Source organism: Micromys minutus (genome assembly GCF_963924665.1).
Source record: "Micromys minutus genome assembly, chromosome: 5".
Classification (NCBI taxonomy): Eukaryota; Metazoa; Chordata; class Mammalia; order Rodentia; family Muridae; genus Micromys; species Micromys minutus.
Genome location: NC_137974.1, coordinates 47,499,611 through 47,520,714, shown reverse-complemented (window position 1 = coordinate 47,520,714; position 21,104 = coordinate 47,499,611). Strand labels below are relative to the sequence as shown.

The 21,104-nt window shown below is 41.8% G+C and overlaps 1 protein-coding gene across 2 annotated transcripts in view; it reads right to left on the bottom strand.

Annotated features, from left to right (window-relative positions):
• PCCA (propionyl-CoA carboxylase subunit alpha) overlaps positions 1–21,104 on the bottom strand; it is a 277,273-nt gene that overhangs the window by 51,307 nt on the left and 204,862 nt on the right. For both annotated transcript variants that reach the window (XM_080916684.1, XM_080916685.1), the window contains one exon: positions 9,873–9,926. In XM_080916684.1, the coding sequence (XP_080772810.1) occupies positions 9,873–9,926 (54 nt within the window). The remainder of the gene's footprint in view (positions 1–9,872; positions 9,927–21,104) is intronic.

Sequence of the window (21,104 nt, the reverse complement as noted above, 5' to 3'; positions counted from 1 at the left end):
CAATATACACAAAGAACTCAAGAAGTTAGACTCTAGAGAACCAAATAATCCTATTAAAACAGAGGACAGAGCTAAAGAAAGAATTATCAAATGAGGAATATCGAATAGCAGGGAAGCACCTAAAGAAATGTACAACATTTTTAGTCATCAGGGAAATACAAATCAAACCAACCCTGAGATTCTACCTCACACCAGTCAGAATGGCTAAGATCAAAAACTCAGGCGACATAAGATGCTGGTGAGGATGTGGAGAAAAAGGAACACTCCTCCACTGTTGGTGGGATTGCAAGCTGGTACAACCACTCTGGAAATCAGTCTGGGGGTTCCTCAGAAAAATTGGACATAGTCCTACCCGAGGACACAGCTATACTAATCCTGGGCAAAAGACACTCCAACATATAACAAGGACAAATTCTCCACTATGTTTATAGCAGCCTTATTTATTATAATAGCCAGAAGCTGGAAAAAACCTAGATGTCCTTCAACAGAGGAATGGATTCATAAAATGTGGTACATCTATACAATGGACAATGACTTCATGAAATTCCTAGGCAAATGGATAGAACTAGAAGCTACCATCCTGAGTGTGGTAACCCAGTCACAAAAGAACACACTTAGTATACACTCACTGATAAGCAGATACTAGCACAAAAGATCAAAATCCCCAAGATACAATTCACAGACTACATGAAGTTCAATAAGATGAAAGACCAGAGTGTGGATGCTTCAGTCCTTCTTAGAAGGGGAACAAAATACTCAAGGGAAGAAATATGAAGACAAAGTGTGGAACAGAGACTGAAGGAAAGGGCATCCAGAGACTGCCCCACTTGGGGATCCATTCCATATTCAGTCTTCAATCCCAGACAGTATTTCAGATGCCAAGAAGTGCTTGCTGACAGGATCCTAATATAGGTGTCTCCTGAGATGCTCTGCCAGAGCCTGACAAATGCAGAGGGAGGTGGATGCTCACAGCCAACCACTGGACTAAGCACAGGGTCCCCAATGGAGGAGTTAGAGAAAGGACTGAAGGAACTGAAGGTATTTGAAACCCATAGAAAAACAACAGTATCAACCAACCAGACTCCCCACCCCCGCCCCCGCACCAGAACTTACCAGGACTAAACCACCAACCAAAGAGTACACATGCAGGGACCCATGGCTCCAGTCATATATGTAACAGAGAATGGCCTTGTGGACATCAATGGGAAGAGAGGTTCTTGGTCCTGTGAAGGCTCAATGCACAGGCAGCCTGGGACAGTTTTTCCCTGTGTCAATGTGCACAGCTCAAACTCAGAGATCTAACTCCTCTGCCTACCAAGTTCTAGGAGTAAAGGCATACACAGATTCTTAACATGCCACTATGCCTGATTTTTTATATGTATTAAAATTCAGGTCCTCTACTGATTAAGCCACCTTCCCAGCTCCCTGGTTGGACTTTTTATATTAGGTCTTCTATCAGTAAGAGAAAAAAATTAAGCCAGGTATAGTGGCACATGACTTTAATCCCAGCATTCAGGAGGCAGAGGCATGTAGATCTCTGTGAGTTAAAGGCCAGGATGATCTAAATAGCAAGTTCTAGGACAGACAGGGATACTTGGCGAGAGTGTCAGAAAGAAGGGGGAGGGTCCACACTCTGCAGCTCCATCAATCTATGCACAAACCACTTCAACAGCCACTCTGCAATGGCCACATCGCATGTCTGCATTTATCCCCAGCCTCCTTTTCTTTTCATTTTTTCATTATTCATTCACTCACTCATTCATTCATTCATTCATTTGGGGACAGGGAGATCCAGGTTGGCTTGACAATCATAATACAACCACAGTTGCCTGTCTTATCTGCCTAAGAGCTAAAACTAGAGGTTTATACCATTGGCTGGCTCTAGCTAGCTTGTACCTTAGGGCAGAGTGCAAGTCACTATCTAGTTTTCTTCCCAACCACACAGGACATAAAGGACACCAATCATTTTTCTTAACTTTGCTGATAATGCATCACACTCTATGTATTGATAATCCAGCTCTTTAGAAAGCACAGTGGCCAGGGCCTGGGAAGTGGCTTAGTGGGCACAGGTTCTCATGCGTCTGCATAAATGCACTGTAGCATGAGCACGCAAGCGCCATGGCACACAATGCCATCAGCAAATAAATGTTAATAGATAAGACGGTAAGGTAAAAACACACAGCACAACGACGTCAAAAGCTTTTTCACTAAACTTGTACTACACTTGTTCATTCTTACACTTGAGGCTGGTGTTTGTTACATAAACCACAACCTGATGCAGAAACAATGTTGAAGACATTTAAAGTACATTTCATAACCTCTTATCCACATTCTGGCTCAAACTTTGCACATTTGGGGGGAATGAAGAATGGGATACTATAAATTTACTTGTAGACTGAGTATTATTTTTTTAAAAAAGAAATCTGAGAAACTGCAGCAACCTGTCACTAACTGCTCTATGGACATCTGCTTTCTGATGCATGATGGCAAAGGGTCAGGGTGAAGGATAAGACAGCCTGGCCTGGCAGGCAAAGGGGTGGGAGCCTGTGTACATGTATGTGTGTTCACACAAGTGTGTTGTCTGTGTGCATGCATGTATACATGAGTGCATATGTAAAACCTGTGTAAGGCTCTGGCTTTCACACCAGACACACCACCTACATTTCCATCATCTTTTTTCTGTCCAGGGAAAGTGGGCACTGATGGACAAGTCCCAAGGGGCAACCTTTGGAGTTGCAAAGAGGCTTTGCAAAGAGAGGAAGTTGGTTACAAAGTATAAGCTGGCAGGACCCAGGCAGCTACAAAGGCAGGCTGGAACAGGTGGGCAGTTATGTAGACCAGTTGTGATGAGTCCTTACAAGCTATCATGTCATTGCAGAGAAAGGGACAGGAGAGAGCCCAGAGATCCACCCAGTCAGACACCTGTGGACAAGGCAGAAAAGACTGGCAAAGGTCTCTCCCATTCTTTTGGGATGTGAGACCCAGACACGATACCATTTATTACTCCAAAAGCTAGGCATGAAGAACAAAGGCAATAATCCCAGTTCCCTTTTCCTAATCATTTAATTTTCAAACAAATGGGAGGCTGTTTTGTTGAAATTCAGCTCCCAGAAGTGAATTTTTACAAGTTTTTGATGATGCTTCTCTATCTCTAAATATGAGTGATGCAGATTTGAAGCCTGCGGTATCAGATGACAAGACACAGTACTGGCGTCAGCTCCTGCTAATTAAACGAATCAATTAAGAGGCTGCGGCTGCAACTGTGTGGCTGCTGTTCTACTGTAGCAATAACAGCCCCACAGGGAGGTCTTTCTCGGCATTAAAATGCTGTCCTCCACAACTCCATCTGATATTATTAGAAATGGTTATTTCTGTCTTGCTGTCATATTAGTAGCAAAGGCAAATTATGGAAATATGCAAACCAGGATGGTCCCAGTATGGGATCAGGTTGGGTTTTCAGCCTCCAAGGGAACAATTGCAGAAACTCCAAAGTTCCCCAAAGTTCCTTAATGGAATGGATAAATCTCTCAGCACAGCATCCATTTACAAGCTAGGTAAGGGTCACATATTTACATTCCTTCCCGCTAAGCTGATACGATTCAACTAGATGAATTATCATATTAAGTTTACCCTCCTGAGTTAAACTGATGGAGTTCAAAATTGTTTCGGATGGTTGTCATTAATCGCTGTTACTCCCTAAACCTTTACTTCGAAATCTAATTGTGCCGGTGTGCCAAGGGTCGTATTAATAGACTCCTTAATGGTAAATCGTTGTAAAACATGTTTATTCTACTGATGTTATCACTCAAGCTTTCAAGGCTAATAAGAAATACAGTATATTTATTATCAATAAAAACTTAATTTAAAATGTACAATTTGAGATTCAAATTAGCTTTGAAAACTTCAGCATCATTTGGTTTCATTAAGATTTCTGGCTAAGCATCAAAGAAACTGATAGTTCCTCAAGCTTTGGTGAATGCTAACACCATAGCTAAGAAGAGGCTGTTGAAATTGGTGTGGTGTTTCCTAGGTGAGGAGAGTTGGTCTCAGTGAGATCTGTTTGCCTTATGCCTCAATGCTTCAAAAATTATATAGAAACAATGATTAGAATTTAAATAATAAATGCAATGATAACTCCCAAAGTTTTAAATAAAAATATATCATCTTTATTGTTTAGCATAAGAAATTCTGATTTAGCAAAAGACTGCCTTTTTAGTTTCTTTGTTAGTTTGGACTGTATGGTGTATAGACTCACAGCTCAGCCAAAGACGTGGGACCCAAGCAACTCGCTACCTGAAATAGGCATCCCTGTTCTAAGGAAAATTCTGGGACACCAGTTTACTGAGTGTATCTGCACTATTTGTGTCCCCTGCTGGCAATGACAGGGCTCGGAGGTAGGAACTTTGGGAGATGACAAGACCTAATTAGAGGAGGTCCTGAATGTGCTCCAAGGATCAGTTTCACAGGAAAACATGCCCTCCCTTCTGCCCTGTAAAGACAGAGAACAACAAAATCCAATCATCAGTGTCCACAGAGAGCTCCCTGGGTTATGCAGTTAAGTATTTGTTCTGCATCAACCGTGATGGTTACCAGCTTGACTTTAAAGACACAAGACCTTGGTTTGATCCAGGTTTATCCATGATTTGTACCCGGTGGTCATTTAATGCCCCCATGCTATTTAGTTCTGCAGCCTGAGCACCTCTCCTCCCCTCACATCTCACGCATCTGAGCAGAGGAGGTAGCTCCTGTTATGGGGATAACAACACATGAGAAGTCATGTAGAAATAAATGTCCGTGTCCAAGTGAGGCATTAGAAAAGTAGACCTAAGAAGCAAAAAGCTAAGAGCATATTTTTTATGTAAATGGTCACTTTAAATTTTTATAAATGTCAAGTGATCCTTCCTGTGTAGATAAAGTATACTGGGCAGAACAATGTCATCTAAACTGTCACTTTCTCCAAAACCTCATAGGTATAACAGTATTTGGAGCTAGGGTTTCACAGCTGTCAATAGTTAGAAGGAATTTTTACTGAGTTGGGTAGGCGAGCCCCAAGTGTCCTAATTGGTATAGACTCACATGAATCAAAACACACAGAACAGGAAAGAGCCAAAGATTACAGGAGCTTAGCCATGGAAGGACAAAAACTGCCACCACAAGAACCTGGGAGAAGAGGTCACCGGCCCTTACACAGAGCCTGCAGATCTGTGCTGTACCTGATTTCAGGTTTCTTCTTCAGGACTACCAGTGAATTTGTTGTCCTGAGCTACCTGTGTGTGGCACTTTACTGTAGGGTCAACCAATACAAACTCATATTTCAAAACACTGTTCACAAATGGAATCATGTGAGGAGAAGTCTTAGTGCTTATGAGAAAACTCTAAGAAAACAAGACAAATTCATGTGATCTCAGTTTCTTACACACACACACACACAGAATTGCTCTTGGATTATGTTCTTGTGCCCCTCCCAGGTATAGTGGACAGGAGTGAGTTTACTTCAGATTACTCATGACAACTGGCTGCTGTACTTTAGTCAGCCTCATTTACTAGGTCTATTCTCTTGGCTCCTACTGCCTTTTGAGTGGTACAAGTGACATCATGAATCTGAGAAGGGATCTGAGAAGAAATGTGGCAGAAGCCAGGGAAGTCTGTGCCTTGTATCAAGCTTGGACATCATTTTTTTAAAGCAAGGAGGAACACAAGTATTAATATAATAATTACAAAATTAGTGCAATAATTAATCTAATAATCATGACTATTAGATTGCTTGCAAGTTGCTTGTGATTATAATCCCTGGTTTCCAGAAAAAGGAACTTTAGAGAAAGAAGTATGGACAGAATCTGAAAGATTATTAAAACACATATGAACAAGGAGAAAATATCCATTCAATCTTGGGTAGGTCATGTGGGCATTAATTTAGACTGTTATCAAAATAAAGGAGATGAGGAGGATATTAATCATGGGGAAGAGATGGATACTTCTTTAACTGAATATAAACTGGACAATCAAACCTTAAAAGTGGTTTTAATAGAAAGAAAGCGGAAAAAAAGGGGGAAAAAAAAGAGGCAAAGGGGTGATTTCCCCACTCAGGCAAAACTGAAAGTAAAATAAAATAAAATGAAAGCCATCCACAACACTGTGGGTGGGAAATGTCCCCTCAGCTCCTTCACTGGGCCCTCCTTTAGTACCTTCACCATTATCTGAAGATAATCATGAAGCATGAAGTGAGGAATTTGATAAGAATTTAGGAGAGCCTATGACACCAAGACAAGCTAGGACATGGCAAGGAAAAGGAATTTGTTTCTCAACTCCTTCCAGGCTCATGAACTGTACTTGATATCACCAATGTGCTAACCAACCTATTTAAGACTCTGAAGGAGAGATGGCTCTGAACAGTCCTTGCGTATTATCTCAGGAGGCAAGAAAAGAACTACAGCCATTTGAATCTAAGCATCGGTGTCATCCTGTGGATCCTTCACTGTCTTTAAACTTCCCCACTAAATGGTCTCCTGCAGGTAGTAGCACAGAAGATAAGCTTTGGAATGGGTTTACCTACATCATTAGGGGCATAAAATACTAACTTCTTACCTTACTCTTCTTGTCCAACTAGTGAATTAGGGAAGAACCTGATGTCAACAATAATATGGATTTGGTCCTTGTATTATATTACCCCAAACTAACAATCAGATTTTTAACATTGTTACAGAACTCTGTGGATTTTCAAATTCATTTGCAGACCACTACAGAAGGATAGGGAATCATTGTTCAGCTGGTAAGCTATAGGGTTTTATCATGCAAACTGAATTTGTGACTAGAAAAACTGTCCAACTATTTCCCATTTCAGAGGCAGATATTCCAATTGATAATTCATCTAATGGTATAGGAGGGGATTCATGGTCCAGATATTTAATCTATAAATACTTCTTTTTCTTCAGCCCAATAGGTAAATTGGTTGTCCTGATTTGTCTATTACAGTTAATTCATTAAATAGCTTCTCAGATTCTGCTTTTGTTGTAAGATTATTTCCAGCAATAGACTCATACTTGTGCATACTCTGACTTCATCATTTTTTAGCATAAGGAAATAGGAAAGCTTGTACATTAGCCTGACCTGTTTTCATTTTTCCAGAAGAAAATTGGAAAAGGATATGCATCTGTCGCTGCAGATAGATCCACTCAAATATTATGGATTCTTCTTCAACTCCTCCAGTCCCCGGCCATCAAGGACAATGGCTATATTCTAATTCTATTATTCTAATATTATTCATTATGTTTATAATTTGCTTGCTTATATCATGTTCATGCATCAAGTGACAATTAGATTTATCTACAACATCTCAAAGTCAAAAATCAAGCTGGATATTCTGCTATTAAAAAATAAAAAGAGGGAGATTAAGAACATGGTCCAAGACTGTGGTCATGTGAAGAAACATTGAACAGTTCTGAGTTCTTGTGAGAAAACTCCAAAAAGACAGAATTCTTGGATTATGCTTTTATGCCCCTCCCAAGTGTAGTAGGAGTGAGTTTAACTTCAAGTTATTCATTAGAATTGGCTACTGTGCAGCCTTATTTATAATAGCCAGAAGCTAGAAAGAACTGCGATGTCTTTCAACAGAGGAATGGATATAGAAAATATGGTACATTTATACAATGGAGTACTGATCAGATATTAAAAATAATGACCTTATGAAATTCTGAGGCAAATGGATGGAACTAGAAAATATCCTGAGCGAGGTAGTCCAGTCACAAAAGAACACACATGGCGTGCACTCACTGATTAGTGAATATTAGCCTAAAAGCTCAGATTACCCAAGATACAATTCACAGACCACATGAAGCTCAAGAAGAAGGAAGACCAAAGTACAGGTGCTTCAGTCCTTCTTAGAAGGGAAAACAAAATACTCATGGGAGGAAATACAGGGACAAAGAGTGGAGCAGGAAGTGAAGGAAAGGTCATCCAGAGACTGCCTCACCTGGAAATTCATCCCATATGCAGCCACCAAACCCAGTCATTATTGTGGATGCCAAGAGGTGCTTGCTGACAGGAGCCTGATATGGAAGTCTCCTGAGAGGCTCTGCCAGAGCCATACTGATACAGATGAGGGTGACTGCAGCTAACCATTGGACTGAGAACAGGGACTCCAATGGAGGAGTGAGAGAAAGGACTGAAAGGGATGAAGGGGTTTGCAACCCTATAGGAAGAACAACAATATCAACCAACTAGACTCACCTCCCAGAGCTCCCAGGGACTAAACCACCAACCAAAGAGTACACACGACAGGACCCATGGCTCCAGCCATATATGTATCAGAGGATGGCATTGTCTGGCATCAATAGGAGGAGAAGCCCTTGGTCCTGTGAAAGCTCATTTCCCCAGGGTAAGAAAATGCCAGGGCTTTGAGGTGGGAGTGTCTTCATAGAAGCAGGGGGGGTAGGAAGGGAGAAGGGAGAACGAGGATAACATTTGAAATGTAAATACATAAAATATCCAATAAAAATTAAATTTAAAAATGTTTTAAATTGGCTATTGTGTAAGACATTTTGTCTTATGTAAGACATATTGTCCACCTCATTTACCAGCTCCATTCAATAAACATCCTACAAATGACATTTTCAGGGTAGGACATTAATCAAGTATAGGCCCTGAAGATAGAATATATGTAGCGTAAACACCCATGTCAGCTGTGTGGGGGGGACACAGGGAGGTGCTCAAACACAGCAGCAATAGAGGAAAGGCAGATTTAGGGTGCGCCTTTAAACAAGTTCCTGAAAATTAGAGCTGGGACTAATGGTAACTCTAAACTTACATGTGAATGCATTAACAAACCAAGTAAGTAAACCCCAGCAGAGGAAAAAGTTAAATTTTTTACTTAGAGTATGACTCCCCCACACATCTAGAACACAGTGGGTGGCATCCTAGAGCCTAGAAAATAACTAAAACCTGTAACAAATCATATAGTTACTAACAGCTTTGAGTCAGCTTATGAGTTGGTACAGCTTATAAACTTAAAAATATCATAGATGTGCTTGAAAATAATTTTTAAAATCCTAAAGATAAAGCACATTTATAATGGCAAAGAAAAGGTAGAACAATTTAAGGGGCTTACAACGGCGATTCACAGATAAATAAAAGACATCTCGACTCATTAGAATGTTAAGCCTTCCTCCATTAAGAGGCTTATACAAGGCTGCACGCATGGCTCAGTAGTGAAGAGTGCTGGCTGCTCTTCCAAATGACCTGAGTTCGATTCCCAGCACCGGCATGGTGGTACACAACTCCAGGGAGTCTTATGGCCTCCATGAGCACCAGGTATACATGTGGTGAACATATACACATGTGGGCGAAACACCCACACACCACAACAAATGAGTCATATCAAAGTGATAGTTTAAGATTAGAGAAAGAACCATACACAGAAATTAATTAAGAGACAAAAATGTGAATTATGAGTGTGATATATATAAAATAACAGGATTTACATGAGGATAATGAAAATGAAGATATAAAACTGTGGTCCAATGTCACTAGAAAGGTAGATATGAAGAACCCAACAGAGAAAGCCAGCATGAAAACTGAGGGGTAAAATCAACTTCATTGTTTTTATATCTTACGTCTTCATTTTAAGAACACAGAAAAACAATCAGCCATTGGAGAAAAGGTACAACAAACTCTAGGAAACTAGAGAAGCATTTTCTCTCTGAGAAGACCCAACAGGAATGTTTTCAAGGCAGAAGCTTTTCTCACATGCCCTGCTTCTCACACAGAGATGTCTCCATTTGATGGGAAAGTAAAACCACAATGAAGGCAGCAGAAACATGGGAGAAAGCCAAAGACACTCTCGAGTAAGGGGATGGACAGTACTTTTCCGTACTTACCACTGTGCCAAGAAACTGGATGCTCATGTTTCCACCTGCTTCCCGAGAAAGACACTAAAAGAAAAGAGAAAAACAGTGTAAAATGAAACTGCATCCATAGGGGAAAGTGTGCAGAGTTCATAGTCACGAAGCGGTGAGTGAGAGAGACAGTACGTTCACACCCCCAGAACGCTCTGCTGAGCAGGGACTGAAGCATCAAAGGCACTGCTCCTTAAGAGATAAAAGACAAGATCACTAAACTTTGGTGGCTAAAAACAAGTGTGACGTAGCCAATAAAGGAAAATAGAAGGAGGGGGCCTCTGAAGTTTCTTACGATCAGAGAATCGCACATGCAGCACTGGGTGCCCTAGAGAAAACAAAGTCAGCACTATGACAGGGTACCTGCATGGTCATGTATACTCAGACTCATGTATGACCTCTGAGTCATGGAAGTTATTCAAGTGGCCATCAGTGAATAAAGAAAATGTGTATATTAATGGAAAATGTATACATTAATATTAATGTATATGCATGTGCATTGCATGTGAGTGTGTTTGTGCGTACATACAAACATACTAATAGAATTTGTTAAATAGGCACTTCAGCCTCGAGTTCTGGAGGTGAATGAAAAAAGAAATTGAATGGGATGAGAAGGACATTAGTGAGTCTAGGTATGGTGGAGGAGAAAGCTTAGTATAGACATAAAGGAAACATAGCCAGCGGCAGACACATCTGGAAGAGACCCTGGACCATGTGGGGGTGGGGGGACAGAGGAGAACCAGGATCAGTAGCCAGGAGGATAGGTGACCAAAATGCCTGAATTATATCAGAAGGAGCCTCTGGGCAGTGGGCAGCCCAGCTGCTGGGCTGGTGAGTTCAGGATAGAGGGCCAGGTATGTCAGCCATACCCTTTCAGGTAGAGACTGGGGGATGCTGGGAGAACCTGGAGGCAGGTTTGCTTTGATATGCTAAATAAGCACCTCAGCCACTTGTTCCAGGTTTGAAACTTAACACAATTCAGTCTTTAAAATAATGAAAATTCTGTCATGGGCAAGAATAGAGAAAAGTATGAAGGGCAATATGGTAAAGGAAGTGAGCCAGTCACAAAAAAGACACACACTCTCACACACACACAGAGTTGGGGGGAGGGAGAGGGAGAGAGAGAGAGAGAGAGAGAGAGAGAGAGAGACAGACAGATACAGCACAGAGGCACACAAACACACACAGGTAATCACACAGACACACACACACACCCCACCACCACCACCAAAATAACAGGAATGAACTCTCACTGGTCTTCAATATCTCTCAACATCAATTGTCTCAATTCCCAAATAAAAAGACACAGCTATCAGAATGGATGCAAATATAGAATCTATCATTTTGCCGCACACAAGACACATGCCTCAATATCAAGACTAAAGGGCTGGAAAAACATTTTCCAAGCACAGACCCAAGGAACAGGATGGAGCCATTCAATATCTAATATAAATAGACTTCCAACAAAAAGTAATCAAAAGAAATTGAGAAGAACACGTCATACTCAAAGGAAAAATCCACATGACAAGTTTGAAAAGCTGACCTAGAAGCAGAGAGCTGACTGGTAAGAGTGACTGACTAGTCAAAGGGTGAAGTGTTAGCTCAGTGAAGCAGCTTCTAGAGACCTATACTACATCAGCCCATGCATTGTGTCACTCAAGATTCCGAAGAGAGTAGATGTGAAGTGTCCTTACCACAAACAGATGGGAAACTGAGGTGATGCATATCTTAATTAAGTTGGTTCAGTCATTTCATATGCACGTGCATATCTGAAGCACTTATAACTGACAACAATCTACCATGTATAAAGGAAGCCATTTTGTGTATGTGTAAATGTTTCCAAGACACGTGTGTACATGTGTGTCTTTCTCGGTTGCTCTCTCCCTTGATTTTTGTGACAAGGTCTCTCACTGGCCTTGGGAATCACCTATTCATCTATAGTGACTGGCCAGCAATCCTCTGGCCTCAGCCTCCTTGGCACTGCTGTGCTTCTTTTCATTCGTCCTGTAGCTCAAGCTTAGTCTCTTGCTTCCACAGCAGGGCAGTGAGCCCCTTCCTAAAAGTAAGTCACTAAAAACCACTCAGTAGGACTGCTAAAAGAAGGAAGTAAACGAAAAACTTTTGAGCTGATGGGAAAACTTATGCAAATTTCTGAGGAGGAGCAAGCATGGAAAGCTGGAGGAAGGGCTGGAAGTTCAGTGTGACCGGGAACAGGGAGAGTGGAAAGGAAATCAGCAGAACAGGAAGCAGGAAGCACTTAGCCAGGTTACAGCTCCTACGGATGAGGTTCTGTTGCTGTGCTGGGGTCAGAGGTCTTAGCCTGTGCATCCAGGCAATGTGCGAGCCCTAAGCCACAGTCTCAGCTCTATAAACCTCTCAACTCCCTACACGGCTCTGCTTTAGATTGGTTGATGGAATGGATACAGAAATTGTGGTACATTTACACAATGAAGTACTACTCAGTCGCTATTAAAAACAATGACTTCATGAAATTCTTAATCAAATGGATGGAACGAGAAAATACCATCCTGAGTGAGGTAACCCAGTCACAAAAGAACACACATGGTATGTACTCACTGATAAGTGGACATTATATCAAAAGCTCAGAATACCCAAAATACAAATCACAGACCATATGAAGTTCAAAAAGAAGGAAATCCAAAATGTGGATGCTTCAGTCCTTAGAAGGGGGAACAAAATACTCAAGGGAGGTAGAGGGTGGGAGGGACTTGGGAGGAAGAGAGGAAGGGGTAGAGGAAAAGGGGAAAGAAGATCAGGTATGGGAGGAGACAGGGATGATATATATAGGGTCAGGAATTTGAACAGAGCTGTGTAGCAATGGGGGATGGAAAACTGGGGTAGCCACCATTAAGCCCCAGATACCAGGAAAGCAAGAGGCTCCCAGGACCCAACAGGGATGAGATTAGCTGAAACACCCAACAAAGGGAAAGGATAACCTGTAGAGACCATATCTAGAAGATAGGCAAAGCCCCGGTTGGGGGATGGGGCTGCCCATTCATCTCCAAATTTTTAACCCAGAATGGCTCCTGTCTAAAGTAAATACAGGGACAAAGTGTGAAGCAGAGACTGGAGGAAAGGCCATCTACCTAGGGATCCATCCCATATACAGACACCGAAACCAGACACTTTTGCTGGTGCCAAGAAGTGCTTCCCTGTTATAGCTGTCTCCTGAGAGGCTCTGCCAGAGCCTGACAAATGAAGTGGATGCTCACATCCAGCCAACCATGGACTGAGCACAGGGACCCCGATGAGGAGTGAAAGAACTAAAGGAGCTGAAGGGGTTTGCAACTCATAGGAAGAACAATATCAACTAATCAGACCCTCCAGATCTTCCAGGGACTAAACCACCAACCAAAGAATACACAGAGAGGGACCCATGGCTCTAGCTGCATATGTAGCAGAGGATGCCTCTGTTGGACATCAATGGGAGAAAAGACCGTTGGTCCTGGGAAGGCTCGATGCCCCAGTGTAGGGGAATGTGGTGAGGTGAGAGCGGGTGGGTGGGAAGGCGAGTATCCTCATAGAAGCAAGGGAAGGAGGGTTGGAAGTATGAGAGGGGGAAACTGGGAAAGGGGATAACATTTGAAATGTAAATACATAAAATATCCAATAAAATGCAAAAAAAAAGATACACAGCATGGAGAGGGACAATTGTCTTTGATTTGCAACTTTGAAAGATGATCTTCATTCTGTGGACATTTAAAAGTGCATGCTTCTTCTGTATGGGTTGTGGACGCTCTGAAATGATCATTCTTTAGATGGAGAGCTCTACATGGACTGGGAATATGCATCCTGTGCTTTCTCCTTAATACCAACAACATACAAGGCAATGCTATAGACATGGAAGTGTAGTATCAGTTCTCAGTGAGATTGTTTCGGGCATTCAGGTTATGAAAGACAAAATTGAGCAACGCAGCCCTGAACCACAGGTTGTCCCAGAGTAGAAGTCTGGCTGCTGAACTTAGCAGTGTAGCCATCAAAAAATTAGAAAAGGAAAAATGAAACTTTGGAGAGGGTATATGATATGTCAGTACAGTGGCTTAAGGAGGGGGAGATGAGGGAGGAAGACAAAGTCCACGCACCCCGTTATCATCAGAGGAGGGATTTTTCCCCAGCTATGCGTAAACTTTCTTTCCTATTACTCTGTGCCAGAAAGATGTCACTTCTAAATGTCAGAAACAAAGAAACCAATTTCAAGTAAAAATGAAGAGAAAAGTATCATTGCCCCAAATCCATATAAACTTTTACAAAAAAGTAGAAAGCACAGAAAAATAATCACACAAAAAATAATACCATGACAAAAAATGCCAAGGAGATGAAAATCATAATCCAAAAATTAAAGATACTATCTCCTAAAAAGGAGATGAATCTCAAGAAATACTTTAAAATTCAAGAAATCATTATTTCAGAAATAAGGGCCAAAGCAAACCAAAGCAGAAATATGAGCAAAGAGGCATAGCCATTACTGTCTTAGGACACATGGTGAGGTCATCTACGATTTGTATCTTCCCACATCTTACATCTATTTGTCTATACCTTATTAATCAATACTATAAAGAGGAGTCAAATCCTACACCCAAAAGCATCGTAGACGGGCCTCAAGGCCACCTCAGTCTCCTGGGTTTTCTCCCATTTCCTTGGAGTTTTCTTGCCGTCCCCTGCTCGCCTCCCCTCCACACATTTACCCACACTCCTGTCCTGTGGCTTTCATCTAGACCCATGTTTCTTTCCCTTTCACATCATACATCCTAGCTTAAAATGTAACCTTATGGGCCAATGAGATGGTTCATTGAGCAAAAACATCCTACCTGATGATGGTCCCCACAATGTAAATTCAGAAAAGTGACTCCCACAAATGGTCCCTGACACCATGGCACATGAATATACAATAACTAAACACAGGTAATATTTTGAAAATTTGGGACCTATGCACAAAGGCTATATTCCACATGTAGCCTAAAATTCAGCTACTTGTGGGAACGCACTTCAGTCACGGTCCCACACTGCCAGTCTCTGTCCCAGCTGAGGCTTGGTGGAGGGTCCTGGCTACAGCAAGCCATGGGTTCACAGTGCGGCTTTCCTTGGTGCTTCTGCTAGGGAAGCTATAACTTGATTTTTAGGCTAACCTTTTGACAACCCAAGAGTGTGAAAGAAAGCTTCACATGTTCTTTCGGAATGCTCCCTGAAAGAAACAATAACCATGGGAGAAGCTGGCTAAGCTGAACTGTCCTGGCTGATCACTACACAGCTGATGTGTGCTGAGACAGCACAAGGTTCCCAAGTCGACCATTATCTGTCAGGTAAGCAAAAATAAATCTAAATATTAAAAATAACAGTTCATAGTTGGGCAGTGGTAACTCACGCCTTTAATCCCAGCACTCGGGAGACAGAGGCTAAGACAGGAGGCTCTCTGTGAGTTTGAGACTAGCCTGGTCTACAAAGCGAGTTCCAGGGCAGCCAGGGCTATTACGCAGAGAAACCCTGTCTTGAAAAAGCAAAAATGAATTTAAAACCAGCTTGCTATAGTTATCAGATACTAGCTGTTGTCCAATGACTTTGCCTTGGGACAAGTGTGTATGTAAACGGCCTGGGCCTCACCAAGTGTTCCCATCTGGGAGGGGTCTCAGTACACCTCCCACAGCTCCTGCCTTCCAAGGGGGGCTCCACCCATTCCCAGACAAACAGAAGTAAGTGCGTGATACTTAACAGAGAATGAGCTTAGTACACTAAATGCACTAATTATACCAAATGACTGTATAACCAGAGATAAAAGTGTCAACAGGTTCCTTGAATTTGCATCCAGTCTATGGCAGGTCATAGCTACACAGAAGACGACTAGAGCTTCTTTCTACCTCCCTGCCACAATCCCAGAGAAGGGGAAGTCAGAGCCAAAGTGGACAGATCTCAGCCAGGTGGTGAGGTATGGCGCTCATAGCCTCCGGCAGTGAGGAGTGACATCAGGGAAACAAGGGAGATGCATTTCAAATATAAACTTTCCCATAGAGAAATCTAGAATCCACAAAAAAAAAAAAAAAAAAAAAAAAAAAAAAATCTTTAATGCCAAATGCATTATATACCAGGCAAAAAGCAAATCCAACCTCCCAAGAAGCCAGCAAAGCTCCCATAAGCAGGCATTCCCAAGACATACTCTACTCCTGCCTGATTTGACTATCTACTTTTCTAGTTCAAAATGTGTCTTCAAAGCTAGATAAAAATTCCTTCTTTCCTCATATCAAGTCGGCTCTAACATCTACACTTTTCAGTGTTTCAAAATAAAAATTCTAAACAGATTCTGTTCACAAAACAACTTCAACAAATCCAAAATTAGCAAATCTACCTACTCAGGAGAGAAAAGACAGTCACAAAACAATAAACCTAATGTTCCCCAAATACCTTACTAGGATAAAGAAGTCAGAGGTGACTTATTTCATCTTTATGAGTAATGCTGAGGGAGGATGACAGTGAGGGTGGTGGTGGCTTTCTTTGTCTCCTCACTGATTTCCAGTTTGACAATATCTTTGTAAGGCTTCGGAGCTTTCTTAATAGTCTCCAATGTGGTTATTCTTTGTTCTCATCTGCACAGTTGCTGCCTATACCCTTCAAAATTCTCTTCCTCTCCCAGCTACTAAAATGTAATTTTCTAGTTAACAGTAAAGGAAAAGATGTGTGCATGTGGAGAGGAGGGGGATTCAGAAAGCTATTTTCCTGTTCTGTTAAATTAATGAACATCTCCAAATTATAAAACCCGTTGCTAAGACCAAGACGCACTGGGCTCCTGGGACTGCTGTCCAAAGGCAGGTAGCCCTGCCTTGGAGTTAATGCCTTAAATTATAGTCATGCATACATCCCAGCTGTTAAACTGTGATTAAATTTTTTGAAACACAGTGAAAGCAGTTATTTCTGTTCTGCTGGGAAGCTTGTTCCTAAGATGTGTAACCTTAATTGATGTTTTCAGGAAAGTGAAAAGGAGATGGTTAATAATTACTCTTTCATTTCCTACTTCTTTAGGAAAAAAACACTAACCCTTGCTTATTCTGTTATATATTTATATATCTGACACAACTAAATATACGGGTTCATATTACATTTGGTGACTCTGGAGTAATCACATGCGTACAGTACAAAATAACAGCTAATTACTTCTAAGAGGGGTGGGGTGAGGAGAAACATCTTAAAAACAGGGAAAACATTTATTTTAAGACTGAAAACATGTTATGATGCAGATTCTTCTATGTGCATGTGCACATGCTTACAAATATAAGCAAAACGGTGAACCCCATCATTTAACTTTGCAATTAAAAAATTAATTTTAGGGACTGGGAATAAAGCTAAGCAATAGTGTTTAATCCCCAGCATGTTTATTCACATTCTCACACACACACACACACACACACACACACACACACACACACTCACACTCACGCACACACACACACACTTCACCAATACACAGGAACTAGGATTCAAACTAAAGGTTGTTTTCATGTCTTATGTGGGGCATTTTTATTTAAAATATTGACAAGTACAACATTCATTTTCATTTTTCTAAAGTAGAAAACCTTAAGTTTTTCACTTAAAAACAGGAAGGTGCAGTTAAAGTTTCAAGAACTCACTCAGTTCTGTTCAGATATACACCTGTAGATGTACTGCAGACAATGTACACAGCTGCGGCAACACTGCCTTCCTTCACTCTCTGTGTGGGGGACAGTCTGCATTGCCTTGGTTTACTTTATCGTGTTATCTAATCTATCTAATACTCCAGCCAGTCCACAGTCAATACATTTCATCTGGTATTCTGCAGTAAACGCTCGAGATTTGTGTGGTGCTGCTGCACATTTATCTGCTTTAACATGGAAAATTAGTTCCAATCAGCTGCATATCAGCGACCTATTCAACACAGAACTCGGGAACGCTGCAAATGGCTCTTTAACAACTACTTATAATTTTATTTTCTCCTGAAAATATTTCACGAAGAATAAGAGAAGGAGAAACCAGTCTTCAAAAGCACATTGTGAATAGCTCCCTATCACACAATGTGGCACGGTTAGACCTTCCCTGCATCTTCAGATACTTTCAAAAGTGGTTAGCTCCCCTTCAGGCCTGAAGACAGCCTGCTGTGAGCAGGTGGGCAGAAGCAGCTCCACACAAAGAAGCAGGCCAGGAGCAGTCGGTTCTGCCTGAGAATGTCTGACAACGTGGTGGTACAAAATGAAAATCTACTCGGTAAAATGCTAACAAGAAACATGGCAAATGCAGCGGACAAATTACACTGTATGAAATGGACAACTTTTTGAGCCCATTAGAGTAAAACTGAAGAGTTTCTTTCAAGGTTACAAAAGAATTACTTCAGAGGAAGGGAACACAGCCACAGTAAGACTGAAAATGACAATTAATGGTTTGTTAATTCAGCGTGCTCCACCCTGCAGAGGTCCTAGCACACCTGAAGGACACAGAGAGTGAACTCGGAGATCACAGCACATCTCCCATTCTCTTTACCACTTCAATCAAGTGCTACAGACAGGAAATTTCATCTTGTAGGAAAAGCTCTGGTTTTTGTTAAACTTAAAATTGGAAAAATATATTAACTAGAGGGGAAATCCATCTTTTGCTTTAAAAGCTCATGTATTCATTCTTCATTCATTCTCTTAATCCAATTAATGTGTGTGCGTGCAGGAGGCAGTATCAGTATTAGCATACTGATAGGTTTTACCTGTGTCTGCATGTTCATGTTCACGTGTGCCTGCTTGTGTGTGGAGACCAGAGACAGACCTTGAGTATCAGTTCCTTTACATTGCTTTGTGAGACGGGGCTTCTAACTGACTTGGAGGCTGTCCATTAGGCTAGGCTGGCTGGCCCTCAAGGGCACAGATCCTCCCACCTCTACTCCCTGGTGCTAGGATAACAAGCATGCTCTTCCATGACTGGCTTTTTCCATGACTGCTGGGAACAGAACTCAGGTCACTGCAAGCACTTTACCAAATGATAAATATTAAAACCATAGTTAACACATAGAGGGGAAACTGAAAACAAGCAAAGAAACAGAACCCCCCCCAAAAAAACCCAAAAAGTCCTGTATGATTTTTATCTGAAACACTCTTTGGCTTATAAAGGGTTTGACTAGAAAGCTGTATCAACCAACAGCCTGAGTAGCCTACATGGGGCTTCTCCAATTGACTGAGGAATTAAAATTTCAACTTTATTTTACTTCAATCAATTTTATTGTAATTTTTTTAAAGTGGGGGCTAGAGAGGTGGCATGGTGGCCAAGAATAGTTGCTATTCTGGCAGAGGACTAGTTTCAGTTCCCAGCACCTACACGGCAGCTCACAATTCACAATATTCCAGTTCAGGGAAATATATGGCTTCTTCTGGCCTAGGCATGCATCAGATATGCACCTGGTGTACATATACATATAAGAGAAAGCAAATACTAATGCAAAATGAAATAAACAAATCTTTAATACAAACCATAGTGACATATTTCTATTAAATAAAGCCTCATTTTGGTAGTATAGATCTCTAAGTGCATCTTTCCATCAGATATAGAAGAATAACAGGACTCCTATTAGCTCTTCTTAGCAAATATCAAACCAACAGACCTAAGCCTAGGGGGAAATACGAGACTAGCAAACGCATAGCCTGAGAAAGCAAATAAATTGAAAACACTATCATTTTAGCTCCCACAGATGAAGGTATTTGGGGAAAACTAAATTGTCAGATTAGTAGGAAAAAATTCTTTGAAACAATCAGTGAGGGAGGAGCTTTAATTTTGCTCAATAGTTTTCAATGCTTGCATTCGAGGTTCTTTTAATCACACTCCTATTAGATAGACTGCTCACTAGTTCTGCATTGGTGCCTGTCAACACTGACTAAGGTTCTTTCTGAGCATATGATCAAGTCAGAAAAGAAAAGGCTATGGCAGCAGCAAGGTCTAGCCCTGCAAAGCAGACATCTCAAAGCAATGAGTACCGAGCATCAGAGGGTGAGAGGGAGGCCATGGTGTGCACAAGCCTCTGAAAAAGGAGGACAGCTGAGGCAGACCGCTTGCTGCTCTCCCCATGTAAGCCCATCAGTAGACAGTCCTCCTGGTCTGAAACCAGGTGGGTGCTCCCCAGAGCAATTAGCAGCAGGCAGTTGCTTCCATGAGAACTATCCTTGGGTGGGTCCTTGAGCCTTTGTTGCGGTTGCTGTCTCAGGAACAACAGTGACCTGTATCTGCAGAGCTCTATCTCACTTGCTGTCTTACAGTGTGGATTCTATTAATTTGGGGAACGGGTCAAAACTGAAGACCCCATAAACCACACAAGAAGGCTGCCTCAGAACCATGGTTAACAGAAGGGAAGGTTTGGGAGAAAGGAAATCTAAATCTCAGGATCGAGGTATAGCAAAGGCAAACACTTCAGAAATTCTGGAACCCAAGAAGACTCCATATCCCTGCACTGGCCTCAGCCCATAGAGCCATTCAGCTTTCACAAGTGCCAGGAGCTCGACAAGGCAGCAGGTTCAAACTCAAGTCAGAGTGGGATCAGCTGAGGAGGACCACCTATGACATACTGTAACCTTCTGACACTGGAGGATGGCAACTGCCCATGGAATCCCTTAGCCACGTGACTGCACATAGTAAATACACTTGGTTTTCAAGGGAAGTGAACTGATAGTGTGCCCATGGAGTTTACCAAGGATATCACTTCTCTACCGGAAACTACCATCAACCCTGTTGGCCCGAGGCCAGGGCAGAGTCTGTCTTACTGAGTAAGAAGACTGTAGGGGTTTGGCTCCTCGCCCCTGTCAGCTTACTACTGCTGCCATACATGTGGAGCAGCTCTTCATCTGTGGCTCCCACATAGGAGCCCACTAGTGATACAGGTGAAGTAGAGAAGTCTGCAGTCACGTTTGTAGGAGCACCCACAGCATGGGTGTGACAAGTCATCCAGATGCCCCTTCCCTGCACTGTACTTCGAAAGCAGCACTAATTTAAAGCATGAATGACAGGAAAATGTGACCTAAGCAGCTGGCAAGGAAAAGAGCAAAAAGCAGGGCACAGTAGGGTCACAAAGTTGGCTCAAGCTTATGAATGAGGAAGCCCTATGGCAAGATTATGTGGGTATCAATCTCTCTCCATGTCTTATTAGCAGGATGACCTTAAGCAAGACACATATTTTCTTTTACTCTCAGGACCTCATTAATTCTCACT